This window comes from Lathyrus oleraceus, chromosome 6, assembly GCF_024323335.1.
Source record: "Lathyrus oleraceus cultivar Zhongwan6 chromosome 6, CAAS_Psat_ZW6_1.0, whole genome shotgun sequence".
In the NCBI taxonomy this organism is placed as follows: domain Eukaryota; kingdom Viridiplantae; phylum Streptophyta; class Magnoliopsida; order Fabales; family Fabaceae; genus Lathyrus; species Lathyrus oleraceus.
Window position 1 is genome coordinate 228104602 of NC_066584.1, and position 24303 is coordinate 228128904.

The window sequence follows — 24303 nt, forward strand, 5'->3', positions numbered from 1 at the left end:
AGCCAATTGAGAGGAATTTTCAAGTAAAACTTTAGTTTGAAGTTGAAGAAGATATATTCTAACTGTTTTGTTTTGATTACTTTAGTTTGTTTATCAACTTCAAATTCTAATTCATTTCGGTACTAATTGAAATTTCAAACAATTAACTACTACAACACGGAAACTTATAACCAAAATTACTTTCTTTTTAAATAATTGGTTGCTCTTAATTTCGATAGTTAGGCACATCTCCACAACTTGCATGTATACTTTTTGAAACAATTTTGAATCCATAAGTGAAAAAAAATTAGATAGACAAATATATAAATAAAAGATAAATAATATAATTAATAGAAAAAATATATTCAATAAGTTTATTTAAATTTTACTATATGTGTTTTGAGAGAAACAACTTGTTTTAAGAGTTAAAAGTCCTAAATTAAAATAAGGTTGTGGATGACGATTATTAATACTCAAATAACAATATTAAAAAAATATTTTGAAGTATAAAATAATTTTTAAGGAGTATAAAACTACATATGGAGCATTAATATTCATATTATTGTATAATGTGCAAAATGACTAGAGGGTTTAAGTTTAGTGACTTCGGTTAAGAGACTTTTTAAAGAATATAGGTGTATGTAATATTTTCATTGCAAGATTGTAGGGTGTGCTAGAACGTCTAAAGATCAAAGGTTACAATCGAGTAGAAATTCAAGTGAACAGTAAAGAAGTAGTTGATGTAATATTGAATACAAACTTCAGAAAAAGGATGGGTCTAAGCATAATTAAAAAAATAATATTATTATGACACTAATTCTAGAAATCAGATTTATGAAAAGGTCTGGGCATAATTCAAAAAGTAAAAAAATATTATGACATTAATTACAAAATTTAAATTTATATCTATTGTGAAGCAAACAAGTGCCTAAATTTTATGTAAAATTTATTTCTAAATGATATTAGAGGTAAAACTTTGAGAAGATTGGTTGTTTAATACTAATATATTAGTAATTCTTTTAAAAGTTTAATCGATATACAATGTATAAATAATTTATACAATCATTTAATTACATACGTTGGAAATAATTTGACATTTATTTTAACCATCTATAAAATAATACAAAGAGAGGAAGGTGATGAATTATTATTGTAAAATTCTTTACACTAACATTGCATAGTAATTCTTCATTTTGAAAATACTATTATAAAATAATATATATATATATATATATATTAAACCGAATAATCTTTTTATAAAAATTTAAAAATAAATGAGTTATCTAAACTATTTAATTAGGAGGAATATATATTATTTAAAATTTATATTAAAGAATAAGATAAACTTGAAAAAGTTAAGTAAAATAATTATTTTGGCCCATTATGAATTTGAAATAGGTGTTATATTTCATGTTGAGCGGGTCATATTCTTGGAATACCTAAAGGATCGAACCCATGTCTACAGTTTCAAAACAGAATTATCCACCCTCTTCGCTAAAGTTTTAAATTTTAATCAACTTTTCAAAATTATATATACTTATTTAAATTGTGTAATATATAAAAGCCAAGTCTTAAAAATTTGAGCCCTATTTTTTTAGAGAAACCGGCTCGGCTGTTCCATCACCGCTGTGGTGCTACCGCCGCTAAACGCAACCCCTGTTCGAAAGTCATCTCGTCGCCGTCGCTCTGCAGGTTGGCAGCATCCATCACTTCCTTGCATTGCAGCGGCCGCTGGTAAAAGGCTGTGGTGGTTAAGTTGCGAAGTTGCCAAGTTGCAGTTCGTTGCTTCTAACTAGGGTTTATACTCTCTCTTTCTTCTTTCTCTTGTTCTTATGGCCTTGGATAAGGAAAAGCTTCAAGAAGAATCTGTAATCCGCCGTTTCTACCGGATTATTCTTAGCTGGAATTGCAATACTCTTGTGAAAGAATCTGAGGTAGTTATTTATTCAGTTTTTCTTCTTTTGGTTTTTTCACTCCCAAATTCATCTTTGATATTTCTGTTTTCCAGAGACACAATGAAAAAACTAAGGGATCAGCTTCGAAACTTGTGAAGGTGAAAGACAAATACAAAGACGTGGATGATTATATTTCTACCTATGAGCCTCTCATTTTTGAAGAAGCTAAATCTCAAATTATCAGAGGGATAGAGGAAGAAGAAGAACAGGGTATTTTTCTTCTTCTACTGCTTACTATTTTAACTGTATTAATAATTCTCAGTTTTGTTTATTTCTTATTATATGGAATAGAGGTTCTTTGAAATTCCACCATATAGTGCTGCTATAGTAGTTATTACCTAATTGCGTAGTACGGAACAATAGCTGTTTTTTTATAGTGCTATGGCGTCACTACTCTGCAACACTGCTGGTAGTATTCCTCATGACTCTCTTGAGGTCTTTGCTTTTTCTCTCGGAGCAAGTGAGGCTATTAGTTAGCTTGAATAAGCTCTCAACAAGACTTATAGGAGAAGAAAAGTTGAAACAATTTATACTATCATAACTATTCGATTTCTCACTATTCGACAAGCCATTGTAACTTTATTATAGAGGTTTTTGACAGTTTCAGACAAATTGAGATGCACAAGTTAATCTCAACTTATTCGAGAAACTAGTAGTTAGAATACTCATGGTTACTCCAAAGACCATTTCAATCTTTTTTTATCCAAAGGAAAGCTTTTTCTAAGTTGTGATTTTCCTTATTTGTTAAAATTAGATAATGGGTACTTTATTGCCTTTCTTGTTTTGAAATTTGACAAATGTACTCTCCTTTACCTCAATGCTGAAGAGTTTTTATTTTTTTTATTTTTATTTTGTTGGTTGCAGGGGCTGATTGGAAGTTTGGGGTGGTAAATAGTTACACCGAGTCAGATGACTTTCATTTTCTAGAATTTCCTTGTGAATTGGAAGAGGGAGAATCAATATCGCAGAATGATCTGTTACTGATTTCAAAAGAAAAGGTACTAATGGTCGAAGATTGTGTGTTGTTGGACTTTGCAGGTCCTGCTATGATGTACATGCACCGGATTTTGCACTCCTATGTGTCTTATTTCTGCACTGTTGTCTTTTGGATTGTTTGAATTTTTCACCAACTCAAACTGACATTTTTCCCATTTTACCTGTCAATATTAAATACTCGGAAGTATGTAGATGACACAACTACACATGCATTTGCTTTGGTGGAAAACGTGCGAAAATTTTCTGAAGCAAAACTTGTTCGAGTCAGACTCTATCTAGCTGGAGAATTCTCACATTCTAATACAAATAAGGTGAAATCTTCCCCAAGGCTGTTCAATATGCGGTCTTATATATGTGAGACAGAGAGGCAATTGTATTTTATGAAGGTAACTTGCTATATCTTGTATTGTAGTTTTTGCTAGAGGGATGAAGTATTATATTTAAACTCTTAGGATATATAAAATATTTGATTGTTTCTCAATTGGTACTGTCGTAAGTTCTTGTTGAGGCATGTTGTATGCGCTGACCTAGGAAATGGGGGCCACATGCCATTTATATCTACACACTGAGCCCAATAGTGCTGGGTGCAAGGGGGGTCTATTGAGAAAAATCCAAATCCCACAAAAAATATAAGGCCTGGTAAGAGTTTATAAAAAGAGACACCCCTCACTTTACAAGCCATTAAAATGTATAATATCAGTTTTCCTCTATCGAACACTCCTCACTTTACAAGCCATCAAAATGGATGATATCAATTTTCCTCTATTGAGCCATTTTGGGTCACGTTTCGCTCCAGATGTCCAGGATGGACGTGTGTTAAGAGTCCCATATTAGATGTGTTATTAGTTTATAAAGTGCTTATAAGTTTTAATTATTAATTCTTATCAGAAAAGAATCTTATGATTTTGCAGGTGTGCAATTTATCTACCATTGCTCGCGAGTATGTGGCTATACAAACAATAAGCATTCTCCCTTTCAAGGATTTAATATTAAATGCTGCTGGAGAGGATTTTGGTACAGAAACTGATGGATGGAAAATTCCATCAGCTTTGAAGGAATATGTTGAAGGTAGTTTCAATCAATATCAACGTCAGGCAATAACAGTAAGTTTTTACTCTAGAAGTTGAGTGCATTAAATAAAACATGTAATTATCCATTTGTTTTTATTTGTATTATTCAAAGCAATGCAGGGTTGTTCCTTTGTGTCCTTGTTAGTAACTTTATATTGTTAGGAAGCAATAAACCAGAGTGCCTGGAGATTAATTAAGATAGCATATTCTCATGTTGGGATATGACCTTTAATTAAAGGATGTTATGCTTAAAATATGTGATATTTAACTTAACGCGCATTAACGAGAATAAATAATCTGTCTTATATTATTCCTTTTCAAATTTTGCCTATACTTTCAACATGTTTCTTGTAACCTGTTTTCCTTCTTCTGTAAATGTTCAAAATTTTACTTGCACTTGATACTATTAAAGGCATTGACTTTTACTTTTGCAGTTCCAACTTAAAAGTAGTGATCTGTTCGGTTACAGTCTTATTCTCATGTACATTTTAATGCTTAAACAACATCGTATTTGCTCAATTAATTTTTGCGATAGTAATTTTTTTTAGCTTTATTATTTTAAAGCTAATCCGTATTTTCACTCTTATATTGGCTGAAAAATGATCTGACCTACTTGATGGTAAAGGGATAGTTGATGACCTTTTAAATAGATTTTCCTCTTTTATTTGACACATAATTCATCAAGGCATTTCTTGCAGGGTAGATTTCCTAAGCTCATGTACCATTTACTTATTCCATTGTAACTTTATTTTCCAATTGCAGGCTGGTCTATCATCAAAAGCCTTTGTCCTGATACAGGTTTGTCTGTGTGTGCCTTGCTTCTGCAGTGAAGTTCTTTTAATATTTTTGCATGATATTTGTAAGGCTTCTGTCTTCACTTATCAAAGTCACCCTTTTCAAAAAAGTAATAATTGAATCTAACCAACTCGTTTTAGGGGCCTCCGGGTACAGGAAAGACTCAGACCATACTTGGGATTCTAAGTACCATTTTACATGCAACTCCAACAAGAGTACATTCAAAGTAAGTATACTATCTATATGTTTCTTTAGTCATTTACGACTGATAATTATGCTTCTGGCTTCTATTGTTATCTTGTCTTGAGCGAGCATTTCTAGTAGAGGTGAAAATTTGAAGCAGTTTTCTCCTCTATAAGGCATGCCTTATGTACATTAGTGTTATATGCTCACATCTTTGCCTTGTATTTCTTTATGATATATTATTTCTATTTACTTTTAGGAGTGGGACCTACGAGCTAAAGCAAGGAATGCAATTACCTATTGAGGAGAAGTAAGTTTTGTTTTAAATATCTGCACTTTATTTACTCAAGAAAACTTAGCTTTCATGGATTTTGGTTTTCTCATGTGATTTTAATTTCGGAATGCATTGCTCTTTTTATTTCCATTTTGAGACATTTTTAAAATAATTTGTATTCTATGGATGATACTATCAAACTGCCCTTCTGTTTTCACAATGGCTCCCTCTTTCATCTTTGTATTTGTTAGATGATGTTGCACACCTAATGTTGTAATAGTGAATTTCTTGATTAACCAACATATATCTATTGTTCAGAGAGAGAAAATAAGAGATGCATATGCATAAAACCGCGTGTCAACTAAACTATGGAGGTTTCATTATATAGGCCAAGTACCAAATCAATGCACGTTCTACAACAATAGTTACAAGAGAATATGCTATTCTAATATTTACATACTAAACTATTTAATGTAAATATCAACACCTATATTTTATCTTTCAAAAGGTTTTCTTACAATTTTTCTACTGTATTTTCTCTTGGCAGACATAGACATTGGAGATTGGCGTCTCCATGGTTACATAGCATTAATCCAAGGGACAGTCTGATGCCAAAAGACGGCGATGATGGTTTTTTCCCAACTACTGGAAATGAATTAGTAAGTATTTTTCATCAGTTAAGTTTCTTGGTTTTACATAATAATGTCTAATTATCATGAGTTTGACCAGAAACCTGAAGCTATTACTTCAACTCGTAAGTATCGTGTACGAGTTCTAGTATGTGCCCCATCAAATTCTGCTCTTGATGAGATTGTGTTGCGGGTTCTCAGTGGAGGTATGAAGTTTCACTTGTCTTTCTCGTTGTCTTTTTTATATGAAGCAACAAAAGCCACACTTAAGTTCAGTTTCTTCTTCTCACATAATATCTTATTTTATGTCGATGCTTTTATTAAGGGGAAAATGTTATGCTTTTATCGAACATTCACTTGCATGAGTTGGCAATGCTACTGTTCAAATATCACAGTATATTTAACAGTTAGTCAACTGAAAGTAGTGAAATGTAATGCATAAAGTTCCGAGGCTTGCACCAAAGGAATGGTGATATATTTTAAAAGAAAAAACAACAGAATTTGTAATTCTAATTTTTCTTCATTTGTTATTTTTGCTTTTTTTGTCAGTTTCATGTATATGCATATTTATTATGATTATATATCTAGTTTTCAATTATTGTTCATGGATGTTTGTAGGTATCCACGATGAAAATGACCGAGCTTATTGCCCGAAAGTTGTTAGGATTGGTCTCAAAGCACACCATTCTATCAAGGCTGTTTCCCTGGACGAACTTGTAAGTTGATGAATCAGATTAGGCCAAATATATCTTAAATTTGCTATGCCACTACTGCCATTATTATTTAGCCTTCCGCATCACTACTTTGTTAAAATGTTGTTATGATACCATGATCATGCATGGCCAGTCATGAAGGAAGCTTAACTATTTAATCATGAAGCACTTCTAGATAATCTTAGATTTAAATGTTAGATGAAAAGATGAATGTGTTGCAGGCATCTTTGAAAATTTTGTTTCATTACAGATAACTGTAGAAATTCTCGCCATTTTCCCTCTTGCTAACATCCCATCTCTGCCTTATTGTCAAATGTCTATGCTGAGCATCTGAGAAATTGACATAGGGTTTTCAGGGTTAGATTAGATTGAGAAGAGGATCACGCTCTCTCAGATTTCGGATCACGTTTCCTTTACCATTTTACATTTCTTCATCTTAGGAGCTTGTCTCCATCCAATGTCTTGCAAATGTAATTAGGGGCCAAACTTTTATGTTTAAAATTTGACTTGCAGGTGAAAAAAAAACGCGCTAGTGCCAACAAATCATCCACTGATAAGCAGAGTAATGCTTCTGGAGGAAGCAATGAAGACAGTATGAGGGCTGCAATTTTGGATGAGGCTACAATTGTATGTTTTTTGAAGTTTAAGTTGAATTCAAAAAATAATGATAAAAGAAATGTGATTTTCTCATTATTTTCTTTGATCTTGGCAGGTCTTTTCCACCCTCAGCTTTAGTGGTTCACATATTTTCAGTAAACTAAGTCGGAACTTTGATGTAGTGATTATAGATGAAGCCGCACAAGCTGTAAGAGTGAAATCTTCTTCAGTTTAATTGTTGAATCACCTGTTAGATTGTTTTGAATATAAATTAACTTGGCAAAGTTTGGTCTAAAGAAGTTCCTTCATATCCTAGAAACATTGTGTGGCTATCATGGGGAGATCATAAGAGGCTTCTCCATAACTACAAAATTACAACAGGGGTCAACTTTGATCCCTAACCAGTAGCTTGTGCTATGGTGTACATGGACACAAGCCTTGGAAGCATATGACTTCAATTTGAGTAGAAATAAAACAACATATGGAATGTGAGTTTAAAAAGTGGCACACAAATTCTTGTTTAGATGTGAAAGTTAGAATATGTCATGTCAAGTAGCAGAGTCCAAACTAGGGGTGTCAAAATGGATGGATTGGATTGTTAATGGATGAATCAAAAAGAGTCCAAACTAGGGGTGTCAAAATGGATGGATTGGATTGTTAATGGATGAATCAAAACAATCCATTAGTCCATTAACAATCCATTAAAAGTTTCTTAAAAATATCTAATCCAATCCATCAATTATCATATTTTTAGTGGATGGATATCCATCCATCCAATTTTCTTTTTTTTTCAATTTTTTTTTTTTTTGAAAAAAATGATTTTTTTTATTTTTGAAAAAAATGATTTTTTTACTTTAGGAAAAAAATGATTTCTTTTTCAGAACAAGTTTTCTTGTATTTTTTTTTTAATTTTCGGGATAAATCAATTTTTTTTAAAACATAATCGTTTTTTTTGTATTTTCGAAAAAAAATAATTTTTTGTATTTTCATAAAAAATCGACTTTTGGTATTTTTCAGAAAAACAATTTTTTAATATTCGGGAAAAATCGGTCTTTTGTATTTTTTGAAAAAAAATCTACTTTTTGTATTTTTCAAAAAAATGATTTTTTAATATTAAAAAAAAACGATTTTTTATTTATTTTTAAAAGAATATATGTTTTTTTGAAAAATTAATTTTTTTATTAATTTTTTTAAAAATAAATCTAATGGAGATAAAAAAAATCCATTGGATCATTTATATATGTTGGATGCATTGGATCAATCCATGCATATAAATGGATGGATTTAATTCAATCCACTAACTTAGTTTTTATGTAGTGGAAGGATTGGATGAATTTTTTGGTGGATGAATTGGATGAATTTTGTTTTAATGGATCCAATTGCCACCCCTAGCCCAAACATGATCAAGAGCCGGCCAACTTAGAAGCCCAAGCCCTTATGTCTTGAAACAGTAGTTTTCTTTCTTATTTAGAAGCAAGACTCCTGATGGATAACACCATGTTGAATAAAAGATAAACATAGAAAATGATAGGACCTAATAGGCTAGCTTGTTTACGGTTCCTGGTTATTTCGTTGAGTTGTTTTGTTAACTTGTTACTATCAGTAATAAGTATTTTAGTGATTGTCAATATGAAAGGATAACCAATGTTGTCTATTCTTTTGATTTACTTTATCGTTTTACTTTTACATGACACGTTACTTCTAAACAGGTGGAACCTGCAACTCTTGTTCCCTTGGCCAATCAGTGCAAAAAAGTTTTTCTGGTATTTTCAGTTGCCCCTCCTTTCATTATAGAACTCTGCACTATTTTATGTATTGTAATTTTTAAGTTGCAGTTATGTCTAAATATGCCCAGTTTTTCATGCTTGCTATCTAATTATTTATGCAGTACAAATTTCAAAAGAAATACCTTTTGACAAAATATCTAAAGAAAGTGAATTATTATTCATCATAACCCTTAATCTAAAAGGTGTGAAATAGTATATAGAAAAGAAATTCATGTTCACTAATTGTTTAAACAAGGCCTGCCAAATGGAAATACGATTGCGCAACAATTATAACTGAACCTTGTAAATTAACACTTTGAAAATCATTTTGGGCAAATGTTCTTACCATTGTTACTTTTTCTTGCTACTTTCTAAGGTTGGTGATCCAGCTCAACTTCCTGCAACTGTAATTTCAGACATTGCTAAGAATCATGGGTAAGCAATTATGTTTGGGGTAGTTGTATTGATTTGATACATTAGCCCAATCTTTTCTAAAGGCCTAAATTTGGTGTCTTTTACATTTCATGAACTTAAGATATGGCACAAGCTTATTTGAAAGACTGAAGCAGGCTGGTTATCCCATTAAAATGCTGAAGACACAATATCGAATGCATCCTGAGGTTGGTGCTTATGTTCAGCAAACTCCTGCAAAATTGTTTTGTTCAGTATAGCCTTGATCCTGGAATAAATATAACAAACAATTATTCTTGTCCTTTGGGTAGACTATATTGCAACAACTTCATCATAACTGTTCTAAAACTTTTTCCTTGCAAGCAGGCAATTCAAAATAAGTCCAAACCTGCAGATACTTTCAATTTCCATGCCTAAAATATGCATCATAAAACTTAGGTTTTATGATACATATTTTAGATACTATTAACCTAAAATGTTTTGTTATCTTACTGTGGGCATCCATTCCTCCTTCCCTTCTCTCATTTTAGATGCAGTAAGTGGACTAGACAGCCTTCAAGTACAAAATTGTAGTTGCTTAAACTGTAAGGCCTAATAGGCATAGATTCAGATGAAGAATGGCGACACTATGCCATAGCCTAGAATCGTCAGGTTTGCTGGTCATAATAGCCTACTTGGATAAGTGTGGTACCTTGATGGATTGAGGGTTTTATTTGGGTAAAAGAAGTTTCTCAGTGATAGCTGGGTGAAAAGAGGGACTGAATTGACTCTGTTACTGTGAGTGATGTGTATAGATTGGGTCTAAAAGATTGACGAGTTAGCAAATATTTGAGTAAAATTGCATTTTTGGTTTAGGAAGAATGGATTTTGATCACGTGCAGTCAGGAAGGAAACTGGTCATATTTGAAATTGAATAATTTATATTAGAAATAGAAGTTTGTGAGTATGTTTTAAATTGAAGAGTACATATTACAAATGGAACACCTTGAGAAATATTCAAGGCTTCAGATCTAGTGTTCCTTCGGTATTTTGCTAGAATTTGATTTCATTGCATAATCAATCAAACAGTAGCCGGTATAATTAAGTTTCTTGAATTGCAACTCAATGGGAATAATAGGGATTATACCAATCTCATTAAGACTAGGGATCTTGAGTATCTAAAATTTAATCCTTTATAATTTTTCATTAGATATTGTCCATCTCTATGTTGCTATATTCTATTACTTACTTTCATCTTTGTTCTGTGTTTTCTCCATCTATTAAAAATTCCTGACACTTCCTATGGGGTTTTTATTATATTATGATCAAACAGATAAGAAGCTTTCCCTCTGAGGAGTTTTACGGAAACTCTTTGGAAGATGGGGACGGCGTCAAATTACAGACAGTACGTGACTGGCACGAGTACCGCTGCTTTGGCCCATTCTCCTTCTTTGATATACACGAGGGAGAAGAAGCTAAGCCAATTGGGAAAGGTTCATGGATAAATGTTGCAGAAGTAGATTTTGTCCTACTCTTGTATCAAAAATTGGTAACACTTTATCCCGGGCTCAAGTCAGGCAACCAAGTTGCAATTATATCACCCTACAGGCAACAAGTCATGCTCTTCCAACAACGATTTGAAGAGACTTTTGGTGTGTCAGCAGAGAAATTAGTGGATATATGTACTGTTGATGGTTGCCAGGTAAACTTGCTTATATGGTTGAATCAGATGGAATCTACCCTATTAATCGTTGAATTGTATAATCTACTATCTTTGAAATGTTTCTGTGATTATGCTTATGAATGAATTTAAATTATCAGTATTTGAAGTGTGATTTAAGGCTTTAATTATCTTGTTCGTGAGCTATGCTTAAGAATTTAAAGTTACACAGGTACTTCAAGTGATTTAAGGTTTTATTTGTCGTACTAATTATTTTTTTTATGCATATATATGAGTGTCAGTATTTAGTATTTAGTATGCATATATATGAGTTTTAGTATATAGTATAGTATGAATTAAACAAGTGAGAGTGCAGGGTTGGGTCATCGAATGAAACAGAGTGCGAATAGTCATAAATTTTGTAATTTCAATTGGAAGTTTTGATATGGTTTATGCATTAGTAAGTAACTTGATTCATGGTGATATCAGTGTTGTCAATTATCAATAGCGGAAAATAGCAGATCAGCACCGATTTGAGAAATATTGGATCGCTTAGCGGGCAAATAGCGGAAGCCCCAAAGCGGGTAAAATAAATATTTATACAGGAAATAAAACATGCCACACACAAATAAAAGCTACATAAACAGATATTACAAAAAAATTCGGACATTAAACTGAAAATTTCAAGTTCCAACAACTAAAACAGAAAGCTAAAAACATTAATTAAAAATGAATTAAAACTCTAATTGAAGGAAGAGCAGCCGAAGTATAAACGAACAGGAAGAATGAACAGGAAGAATGAACAGGTATATATAATACCCATGCACCGACTCAGTAGCACACACGTTTTACTTTTTAAATGTTCCACCTCTTAACATTTTAATTTTTTAATGTTCTATTTTCCACCTCTTCACATTCTACTTTTCCATCTCATCACGTTCTACCAGTGCTATACCGGATATTTAACAACACTGGGTGATATCTTTTATGCTCTTGAACTGGTGAATTGAAGGGATAGACTGCAATTGCAGTAGCCGAGCTTGTCAGATCCGAATCTAAAGATTTTCTTAGATAGGGCCAGTGTGAATCAATCCCCTAAAATTAATATACTACTACTATTTGCGTGAACTTTGCATGCCTTTTGTTTCCATTATATTGACATCTGCAGGCTGAAGATGAATGGTGATGTGATAGTGCAACTGGTATTATTCCTATAATAATGTCAACAAGAAAACAAATATCTAACCTTTCACATAGAAGAAACTACACAAGGCTAGAGCCATTCATTTGAACCACTTTTTTCATTGTTCCACTACACAATAATTGGACCTTGTCACAGTTTTCCTAAGATTGTATTATAAAAGCTTAGGAAGTTGGAGGAATTAAATTGAATTTGTGTATTTATAATATTTATTTCATCTCAATTAGTTGTCACTTAAAGGATTGCAATAACTTGGTCTTCTTTCCTCTCTAATATGCTTCTTACAGTTGTATGGTTGACTCATTAAACTTGGGACTGAAGTGTACTCATTTCTTTTCAGGGACGTGAAAAGGATGTCGCCATATTTTCATGTGTCAGAGCAAGCAAAGACAGAGGTATAGGGTTTCTGGAAGACATCCGTCGAATGAATGTTGGGATCACTAGAGCGAAGTCTGCAGTGTTGGTACTGTATCATTTTGGGGCTAGCATAATTCTTTCAAGAATTTCATTTGTTACCTTAGCCATAAAGGGATGCATTTTTGTTGTTTTATTGTAGGTGGTTGGGTCTGGCTCAACATTGAGGAGGAGTGTACAATGGAACAAACTTGTGGAAAGTGCTGAGAAAAGGAACTGTTTATTCAAAGTAAGTTTTCTGAAAAGTCATTTGCATTTCTTCCAACATGCTAACAGCAGTGCAGTAAAATTCAATGCGTTAAAAATTTAATTGAGCCAATCTGATCAAAATCTGCATGCTTTATTACTCATTTATTTAGAATTTCTATATATTTTAGTTTTAGGTCATTCTGAATACATCTAACTTGATACCAACCCTAAATAGTTTGCACCCCACACTTGACGTTGAAGACTAAATGCATGTTTAGATTCACTTTTGTGAGGTAAAAAGTGATTCTAGAAATATAAAACTGAGTTTGACATGTTCAGATATTCTCAAGTAGGGTTGATTTTGCCTCTAATAGATGCTAACTTGAATCTAAGATTTTGATTTTTAACCTCAAATTTCTCATTCAATTTATTTTTATGTAAATGTATTTCAATATAAAAGAATTTATTTTCAATTATCTATCTATCTATCTAAATCAATTTTCAACATAGAAACCAAGCAAACAACGACTTAACAATTTCCTTATGCAGGTGTCTAAACCATATCCCTCATTCTTAAGTGATGGAAATCTTGCATCTATGAAAGCAAGGACGGACAAACCACATCAGGTAACAGATGATGTAGTAAACAATGATCTGCCAAGTGACAACTATGCACAGCAGATTGATCAAGTGCAACCTGAAGAGAATGATTATGGAGATGCTGACGCTGACATGGGTTATGGAGGTGATGATGACTAGGATTAGTAGTTTTAGATATTTGAATTTGTATAGATGACAGAAAGGTTCTATTTATGAAATTTACTAGGACTAACGCAAACTGAAATCGGGATTAGACTCCAATCAATGATAGTAATATGTCACATTTGATTCAGAAAAGAAAAATAAAGCTCTCATTCTTGATCGTTTACTCGGGTCGTCTTTGTGAAGAGACTGTTTATGGATTTGGAATTGTGAAGGGATATGTGCCATAGGTCGAAATGGCATGTTTATATGTCGGATTTTTGGTCTCTCACCAGTTCCTGCCACCTGTCATCGACAGTACTGGTTTAGTTCTACAAGGCTGATGTTTAGTAATCTGAATCTAATTTTGATGTACTCTGTTTTGTGGATGACATGCTTATGTTATTTCAATGATTTTCAACATTGTTTACCTCTAACTCTACTGAATAGATCAGGGGATGAAAAGGGCTTCACTGATCAGATCAGGGATATAAAGAGCGTGCAAATGAATCTTGATTGCAGTTTAAAGAATTGGGATATTTTATTTGGATTAAAATGTTTAACCACTCTGAGATTGAAAATGGTTGTGAAAAATCTCACACAGTTAACAAAAACAATAATTTTTCAGTTTTAATCAAAAAAATTACTCAGCACTGTAGTCGCAGCAAAATATCGATAAAGCTTTAGTCAAATAAGAGTCCTAGCTGAGTCCTAGCTTTTACTCCATGTACTTTTCTTTGGGATTACATCTCTGTGTTGTTTCCTTTTCAAACAATCGCTGCACGAAATCTCACCCTAGGAAGCCTCTCAAATATATGAATAGAAAGAGAGATGAATTAAGTAATTATAAATATTTGAAATAATTAAATCATCTAAGGTTCAAGCTTGGATGGTAAAGTCACAACACAATTTTGATGAGAACTTGGGTTGAAAACCCATCAATTCTCAAACTATTATTTTGCTAAATTAGCCATTAATTAACTGAACACATGTCATTCATTCGTTGATTAGTTAACAAAAATTATTCAATATAATAACTATTAATTATTAATTATATTAAATAATATAATTAATTAATATCATGTCAGAACCATGTCACAAAATGGGATGTCACGGGATAAAAAAAACCAAAAACTTAAATTCATAAATAAAAAAAAGATTTTTTTAACGGAAACAAAATAAATAAATAAATAAAAAAACTAAAAATGTATTTGAGATTTATATTAATTATATATGAAAAAGAATACATATACTTTTATGAAATTGACATTATTTATGTCACATTTAAAAGATTTTGGTTAAAATTTTTGATGTCGAACTAGTACATCAATTATCTTTAACAGTTATCAACAACGTCAAACCTCCTCTTTAAGCTACTCTAAAACTGTCACATAATTGACCGTAATAAAAAACCGGCGAATAAATATAAACTCTATAATTCTTAAGTGGTTGTCCTTCACTCTTATTAATTGTCATTGCAAAAGAAATTATCAATAAAATTTATCTTTGCTGAAATTTGAAAGGAATACTAACATCAAATGGTGTCAAGGACAATTAAAGTATAAAAACCTTATCTCCGATATTACTTTCTAATATAACCTTTTCTTCAACAACATATTTTCCCATTTCCCATCTTGGTGATTATCAGGCGAGTTCCATTGCACAATCATAAAGACTTGTCAATATTTCTTAATAACATTACTAATACCCTAACTTTAAAATATTAACTTTGGTTTAGAATTCTCGTGTGTGAACGTCATTAACTACATCAATATCTTAATTAAATGAATACATACTATCATAGCTCAAATATATTTTTTCTTTGTCCAGAAATAAATACAACCCATAATCATTAATCATATAATAAGCATTAATATTTTTTGGAGCTATGCTTTGAAAAAAAGACACCTCATTATTATTATCTAAAATAAAAGAATATCTTCTTTCAACAATTGCGGCAAGAGGATTGATATATGTCATAATAATAAGAAAGTCTCGTAGGATATCAAGTATAATATCAATGTCATTAGAGTCTCCAATTGAAATATTACCAATACCCAATCAAAAAATTGCTTTACCTCATCATTATTTGAATTTAATTGACCGTTTAGAAGTCTCATATTCTTGGTCAATATAAGAATATCACTGAATCTAATAAATATGATGAATTTATTATAGTATGCACAACTTCCTGCCTAGTTCCTTTTGGTAAAACAATTTTTTGATTGGGTATTGGATATTGGGTATTGGTAATATTTCAATTGGAGACTCTAATGCCATTGATATTATACTTGATATTCTACGAGACTTTCTTATTATTATGACATATATCAATCCTCTTGTCGCAATTGTTGAAAGAAGATATTCTTTTATTTTAGATAATATTAATGAGGTGTCTTTTTTTCAAAGCATAGCTCCAAAAAATATTAATGCTTACATGATTAATGATTATGGGTTGTATTTATTTCTGGACGAAGAAAAAATATATTTGAGCTATGATAGTATGTATTCATTTAATTAAGATATTGATGTAGTCAATGACGTTCACACACGAGAATTCTAAACCAAAGTTGATATTTTAAAGTTAGGGTATTAGTAATGTTATTAAGAAATATTGACAAGTCTTTATGATTGTGCAATATCCAATATCCAATCAAAAAATTGATTTACCTCATCATTATTTGAATTTAGTTGACCGTTTAGAAGTCTCACCTGAATCTAATAAATATGATAAATTTATTATAGTATGCACAACTTCCTGCCTAGTTCCTTTTGGTATAACAGATACTCTTATACCAGTTATAATATATTTTAATACACATAAATTAAGAAGTGTTATGGATTTAATAAGAAGCAATGTAATGGAATAGTAGAGACGATGGAGGGAAAGAGAAGAAGATAATTTATTATATTATTCTCAATTCTAAATGAATCGTTCAAATACAATATGAGTCATATTTATAGAAAATATATAAAAAATAGAAAATCAATATGAAATCTCCTAATTAATGGACATCCATAATCATTCATTATATAACACTTCTCCTTGGATGTCCATAAAAAATACACCTAATTAAAATCTTACTAAAAAAATTCGGTGAAAAAAATTCTAGTGAAGGAAAAAGAGTAACCTTCTTTGTGAGAGAACTAACTCGTTACTAATCAATACAAATTATTACAAATAAGAAAGAAAATTATAGGAAGACAATCATCCATTATTCATAACACTCTCCCTTGGATGTTTCGTTCAGGATATGCCTAGTTAAAACCTTACTAGAAAAAATTAAGTGGGAAAAAAATCTAGTGAAGGAAAAATAGTACAATATCCTTTTAAGAAAAAAATATTTCTCCTCCTTAGTTGAACAGAATCATTTCCCCCTCAGCTGAACGATCATTTCTTCGATGACGAAGACCAATCTTTTGCACTAGTTTGTTAAAAGTTCCAATAGGGAGTGACTTTGTGATAAGGTCTGCAAGATTATCACATGAACTTTAGAGAAATGTGTTTTATTCAATCTCCTTTTATGTAACTATCTTTCAATTGAGCAATGCATGCATTATTATATTTATATATGATTGTATTTATTTTTCCATAAGTCAAACCACAAGTCTTTTATATGTGTTGAATTTGGAATCTCAACCAAGCGCATTCTCGGCTTGTCTCATGCAGTGCTAAAAATTTCTTCATAATTAAATAAAGTTGATGCTATGATTTGTTTCGCAGGTCTCCAGGAAATAGCTGTACCACCATAAGTAAACAAACAATTTGTGCAATCTATCATTATGAGGATTCGACAAGTAACTTATTTTTGCATAACCTTTTAATTATAATCTGAATACTTTAGTATAAAACAAACTCATGTCCATTTACCCTTAAGATAACAAATTATATATTTGTCTCCGTTCAAATATCTTCGTGTAGGTGAAGAAATTTATCTTTCAAGTAGAGTTATAAAAATTAACATATCATGATGTGTATAATTAGCAAGATAGATTAGTGTTTGAATTACACTAGGATATGGTACTTCATGACCAACTAGTTTGTCATCCTCTTCTCGAGGTCTAAACCAATCGTCTGCACATCCCATGATCTAATGATTTAACATTTTTTCTCATATAGAAACATTTTAACACTTTTTGATATATACGAGATTTTCTCATATAGAAACGTTTGAACGCTTTTTCTATATAACCTTCTTGGTGTATAAAAGTTTCATTATCTAAACGCTCATTTACTAAGAACTTTTTCTTTCCCAAGTCATTCATCTCAAATAATTTCTTTAAACAATTTATAGCTTTTGGAATCTCTTCAAGAGTTTCAATAATTTTATGTCATCAACATAGGCAACTATTATAGAAAATTATTTTCTAGATCTTTTCATAAAAATACAAGGACATGTGAACTTATTTGCATATCTCTCCCTTAGCAAATATTCATTGAGACAATTTATCATACATGTCAATATTTTTTTAACCCATAGAGAGCATTGTTCAATTTGATAGAGTAACTTTCTCAAGACCCAAAACTATGTATCTTTTATATATTATTCCCTTTAGGAAGTTTCAGTAAATATCACTATCAAGTGAGCCGTATGAATAAGATGACACAACATCCATCATATTCAAATTAAGCCCTTCATGTGCTACATGACTAATTAAATATCGAAAATTAATTGAATTTAATACAGATGTATATGTTTCATCAAAATCAATCTTAGGTGTTTGTGAAAATCATTGAGCAACAAATCAAGTTTTATACCATTCTTATTTCGTTTTTTTACAAAAACTCATTTATATCCCATTGGTTTCACGCTTTGAGGTGTTCGAACTACATGTCCAAAATCGAATCACTTGTAGAGCGAGTTTAACTCATCTTCAACCCGAGTTTCATGAAGAAGGTGGTTAGGGTATCGCGAGGGTCCTACATAGGTTTCACAAAGAAAGGGTTGAAACTTATCAAGTGTCTGTGTTCCATCAAAGAGTTGCATGGATTCCCCAAGGAACAGTCTAGTGATTGGAGTTCCACTAAGGGTATCATCCAAGTTCCATCATATTGGGTGTGTTTAATCACAAGGATTCCACCAAAGGTTGTTTTGAAAACCAACAGAGCACCAGAAGTGTCGAGTCTTTACTAATCCCCAGAGTCTACTAACTCCGTGATCAAAATTAGGGTTCCTCTCTATATTTAATCATCTTCCGCCGTGAGAGGATGAAGATTTATCGTCATCATCATTTCAGTTTAAAGTTGATTAAATAGGGACAACTGTCGTACCCTAAATTTTGACCATTCATAATCCAGCTAGTACAAGATATTTGTCATCTGATCAACTCCAATGACTTCAAAAGTCAAGGAGGGTCGTTTTGAATTTTCATCCTCTTTTAAGAGTTTGTTCCTATTGTATGGGTTTGTGTTTCTATATTAGTCCTATTAATACCCATTTTTTTTAGTTTAAATAGTATTAGAAAGTATTATTGAAAATGTTTGGCTTAAGTTTTATCTAAATAGTAATTAGTTAAATAAAATAATTAGGTCTTTAGGTCAAAAATCATTAAGAAATTTTTAGTTATCTATTTGATTAAGTAACTATTGTTATTTAGAATTATTAACTTTTTTATTATTAAGGTTATCTAGGTTTAGGGTTTAAGATATTAAGGTTATTACTTATTGGTATTTTGAAAATAAGTGTTATGAAAATTAATTAGGTTAAACTGTCATTAAAGGTCGGAACGTATTGTAAACTTTTTATTTAATTTTTTATCTAAGTATGTGTACGTGATCAACTGTGTGACCAAGTTAACCCATCAGTGCCCATCATCAACAACAAATCGGGTCAAGTTTATGACCCGAGTCCACTTCCATTTCACCTGTATCCTTAGAAACCGTAACACACATATAATCAAAAGGAAAATGGATCAAGACATTTATGTTGAAAATCAATCAAATCTTTCTATTTGCTATTATATAGATGCATTGAACAAATTGGATTTACATTGCTTTACAAGAAGATTCGAAGTGGATGAAAGCAATGGACGAAGATTCGAAGTGGATGAAAGCAGTGTTGGGCTCTAGGAAGCTAATGAGCTTCCTCTTCTTGCTATTTGCACACCCCAACTTTAACCTATTTACTAAATATAACCAAAATTGTACCCCCTAAGGATTTTGTTTATTTGTTCTTATTTTATTTTTATTTGCTTTTGTTTTCTTTTTTAATAATTTTTATGTAAGATTATTGTTAGGATAATTAAAGATAAATAGTTTAATTAAATTAGTTTATAATTAATATAGTTATAACTCATTATTTTATGATAATAACATGTTCTCTTATGATTAATATAAAAATAAAATATAAATAAGTGATTAATATTTTCTAATTATGATAGTGTTAGGGTTTTGATTGGGATAATGTTAGAGTTTTAATTAGGGTAATTTTAGGGATTAGCTAGAGTAGTTAGGATTAAACAATTGAACAAAAATAAAATATATAGCATTTTCATATCCTAAGATAGTTTGGTCAATTATCTTATTTAAATAAACAAATATTTATCATAAACTTATCTTCTAAATAAATTTACAAATACATTCTTTGCAAATCAAGTTGATTGGTTGGTGTCACACATTACCAATCAATATAATCAATCTGAAATCAACTTCTAACACATTCAAACCCAATGTTCTTTGCTCTTGTTGCATTGAGAGATTTTAATCAAAAAAATTCTCCGCCCTCTATGCGTTGAGAACTTTTCAAATTTAAAACCAGCGAACGCACAAGCATTTTCTAGACGATCTACGGTACTCTGATCCTTCATATTACTTGAAGGTATGTAGGCATAGAGTTGAAACACTCTAGCGAGTACAATTATAAACTTTTTTTTTGGTCTCTTTTATAATTAAATAATCTTTTTCTTAATAAATAATAAAATAATTTTCTTGTAAATAAATAAATAAGTAATTAAGCAAGAATAAATAATCTAAATAGACATCTCTTAGACAAACAAGCTTAACCCTAGAATTAGAGAAGGCTCCCATTGATTACAATGGAAGTGAGGGGTTCCTAACACTTTCCTCTTGCTTAATTGACTCCCGAATCCTAGGTCTCACCCTTAACTTTTGGTTTTATCATTATGTCCATGTTCCTTAGGAACAAATAAAGGATGATGGAGACTCTGTAGTTTTTCCATCCGTAACAACTTGTGTCGGAGAGTCGTCATTTTTTCTCTGAATATTTGAAAGAGGACAATATGAGCATTTTGTTCCTATTGATGGAATTCAAATGAATGCATGCAAAAATATAATTTTTCTTTTAAAAATTTCCAGGGAATCCGGAGATTGCCAAATTTCATATAAGTAATCATACAATTGTAGGAAATAAGACAAAATATAAAGCCAATAATGAAAATACTCATGTTATTCAATAAGGAAGAATAAATGGTACAATGATTACAATCTCAGAGACTCACTCAATGAGCTACAAGAAGGTCAGCTTTGAACCTTTCAAATACACATCTACAAACAGAAACAAAGTGATAAACATCCCATGAAGTGTTGTGAGGAAACATATCAGCAAAGACATCCTTCAGTAATCCCGGGAGATCTTCAAGTGCGTGGTCAACAAACTTGGCCAGACGTGCATGCCTATTACTCCAATAAGGTGCATCCTTAAGGAGATTATGCAATAAGGTGTGATCAGATCCATGCACGAGGCCTTGCAGAAATGCTTCCTTCTGATCCAGGAGGACTTGAAGATGACAATTGTGTCTTTTCCAATGAGTGATCTCTTGGTTGAGTGGATTGGCATCTTCTCGACTCTGATGTCTTTGACTCTTCAACTCTATGACTTCTTTAAAAACCTTATCAAGTTCAGCTTGGAGTTGAGAGAGAGACTCCACTAACTTCTTAGCACGGTCTTGTTCATTCTTCAACTCATTATGGGAATCCTTCAATTGGTCTTGAAGCTATTCAAGTTAGGCCTTGTAGCTTAGCTCCATCTTTCTAGCTTGATATTGAGTATCGACGAGTTATTTTTCCTTGGCAGAGAGGCCATCATAGGTTCCTTTTAGAGCTTCACCTACGTTCCTTCTTTTGTTCGGTTCAACTTCAATAGTTTTGAGCATACGCTCTCTCTTCTGATTAAGGTTAAACTTCATGTCTTCTTTCTCTTGTGTAAGTCTACCAAGATCAAATAAGAGATAAGCATTCTCCTTCTTTAATAGCTTGATAGTCTTTTTGAGTTCATCTACTTCAGAAATAGAAACCACAGAAAGTTCAAGAGGATTGAGACTCATGGAAGGTTCCCAAGGATATGGTGGCTTGCTAGTCTTGACTCTTGATCTAACCCAGTATATGTAAGGCTCTAATGCAACACAATTCCATTTACCAAGTTCCTTCTTCCCAATATGATGGATCTTGCTTCAAAGATTACCAATTCTTCCAACTCTTTGTCTTCAGGCTTCTCTTTTAACGGTTAGCTTAGTTGACAAAGCGAACTTGATCTCTCTTTCAAAAACATCGAAGGAAACCCTCTGGTGTTGCCCTTGGGATAAATGTTAGAATCAACCACATCTTTCTTGATGTGAAAGACTTGTGCAATCACAACAAATTTTGGAAACCCACATATAAGGAACTTAACCTCTGACTGGAATATGGATGATGTGAGCAAACTCCTATAGAGTGGGAGCCAACAGAAAATCCTGGAAAGTATAATGTAGAGTGGGGTCGTAGAATTGGGCAAAAGTAAGAATTAATCTGGTATCTTCTTTAGTCAACATAACACCCAACAAATTACCATATGCCTTCTTAAATGCATCCCTATGATCACCAATCAAAAGAGCTCCAAGCTTCTTCAACTCATCAAGTATATACTATCTAAGTTTGTACATGTATGTGTTTCTTCAGTCATACTTCTCCATAATTGAATGATTTACTATGAACGACATGTAGGGGTGTGCATGGATCATGAATCAAACCAAATTGAACCACATATATGGTTCGGTTTGGTTCTTAAAACTATTTTCATAAAACCAATTTATTTTTTAGAAATCGGTTTATAAGTGGATCGGTTCGGTTTTAAACCGGTTTTTTTAAAAAAAATAGTTTTAAAAAAACAGTTTTAAATCACTTTCTTTAAAACCAATTTTTTATTTTCTTAAAAAAATCAATTTCAAAACCAATTTTATAAAAAAAATAGTTTTTAAAACTATATTTTAAAAAAAATCAATTTTATATCAAAAATAATTTTATTTTCTTTTAACTAACTTTTTTATTTTCACTAGTTATAAAGCTATTTTATAGAAAAAAAATATTTATTTTAAAAAATTACTTTAAATTTGACTTTTATAATCACCACAAATAATATCTCAATTAAAAACAATCCCAAAGTATGATGTGTTACATAAAAACGGTCATAAAATAAAATAATTATGAATCATATCTCTATAAATCATAATTGTTCATAAAATAAATAATTCATCAAAAAAATTGTTCAAATTTCTAAAATCTCTCATAATTGTTCATAAAATAAATAATTCATCAAAAAACTTGTTCAAATTTCTAAAATCTCTCATAATTGTTCATAAACAAATTTTATGAAGTTTTAAAATATTTTTTCTTTAAAATTTAAAAAACATAAAAAAAAACATTTTTTTAAGAAAAAAAATAACAAATATTCAGAAAAAAGAAAAAAAAATATATAATTTTTTTTTGAAAATAATAAAATTATATTATGAAAATATTTTTTTTTAAAAAAAATCTAACTTATTTTTAAAAATATTTTTTACTGAAAAAAATACAAAATATTTTTGATAAAAAATATCTTTTTTATTTGAAAAAAAATATCAAATATAATTTTTTCGAAAAAAAATCCATATATAATAATTTTTGTGAAAAGAAAAAAAAATCTGATTTTTATTTTTAAAATAATTTTTTATAAAATTTAAAAAAATTTAAATATAAAATTGATTTATAATGTGATAAAACATGAAAACATACTAATATAAAAATTTAACGCATAGTAAAATTTGGATACCCAATAACTTAACCAAATTTTTATAATGGGTAACAGTTTATATTTGAATAACAAAATGGATACCCAAATTTTTATTTTAGCATTTGGTTTGGTTTTTTTAAAGTGGATCAATTTAGATACCAATTTGGTTATGGATACCAATTTTGATATGATATGATGAAAATGAAATCATCATGGATTCAAAGGTTCAACATATTCTAGATAATTTGTAAATACTGATCGGTGTAGGTTCAAAGGTTCGACGTTACGCGAGAACGAAGATATGCAGGGTCTTGGTGATAAGTGCATTTTGATGCACATTCTTCTATACTTATACTTATGCATTTCCATGTTTTAGTTTGATTATTTTTCCCTTTTAATGTGTTTTTATAATTTATCTTATTTTTACACTTATTTGTTTTTCACAGTTGATTTTCAGCATTAACAGTCTGCACGAATAAATTCATAACTGGAGCTAGGAGTATCGGATCGAGGCGTGCTACCAATCGTTGGAAAGCTAAGAGAAAGAGCTACAACTTTTATGTTGAACTCAAAAGCTGATTCTGAGTGAAGACGTCTCAATTAATTCGTTGGAGTTTCGTACTTTAGGAAATATTTTCTTTTGGGTCATTTGTTGGGCCGAATTTAGGTTTTCCGTCCCAATTTGAATTATAAGTGAAACCCTTATTCTGTTTAAAAGGGGGCAGCCGTGGTACCGTAGACAAGAGACATTATTGACGATAACTTTTT

At 31.1% G+C, this 24303-nt stretch overlaps 1 protein-coding gene across 1 annotated transcript; it reads left to right on the top strand.

The window, feature by feature from the left end:
- The first annotated feature begins 1543 nt into the window (after window positions 1-1543).
- On the top strand, window positions 1544-13739 carry LOC127091613 (probable helicase MAGATAMA 3). The gene is made up of 20 exons (XM_051030298.1): window positions 1544-1913; window positions 1988-2144; window positions 2799-2932; window positions 3116-3316; window positions 3842-4033; window positions 4763-4798; window positions 4936-5021; window positions 5238-5288; window positions 5800-5911; window positions 5982-6087; window positions 6500-6597; window positions 7108-7221; window positions 7307-7399; window positions 8901-8954; window positions 9334-9392; window positions 9493-9577; window positions 10681-11049; window positions 12549-12671; window positions 12765-12851; window positions 13361-13739. The coding sequence occupies exons 1-20, from the start codon at window positions 1812-1814 to the stop codon at window positions 13568-13570; spliced, it is 2469 nt and encodes an 822-aa protein (XP_050886255.1). The 5' UTR covers window positions 1544-1811; the 3' UTR covers window positions 13571-13739.
- Window positions 13740-24303: the final 10564 nt, after the last annotated feature.

Coding starts and splice junctions, on each gene's coding strand:
- LOC127091613 (XM_051030298.1), top strand. CDS start 1,812: ATGGCCTTGGATAAGGAAAAGCTTCAAGAAGAATCTGTAATCCGCCGT. Junction 5,912..5,981: donor CAACTACTGGAAATGAATTA/GTAAGTATTTTT, acceptor GAGTTTGACCAG/AAACCTGAAGCTATTACTTC. Junction 6,088..6,499: donor GTTGCGGGTTCTCAGTGGAG/GTATGAAGTTTC, acceptor GGATGTTTGTAG/GTATCCACGATGAAAATGAC.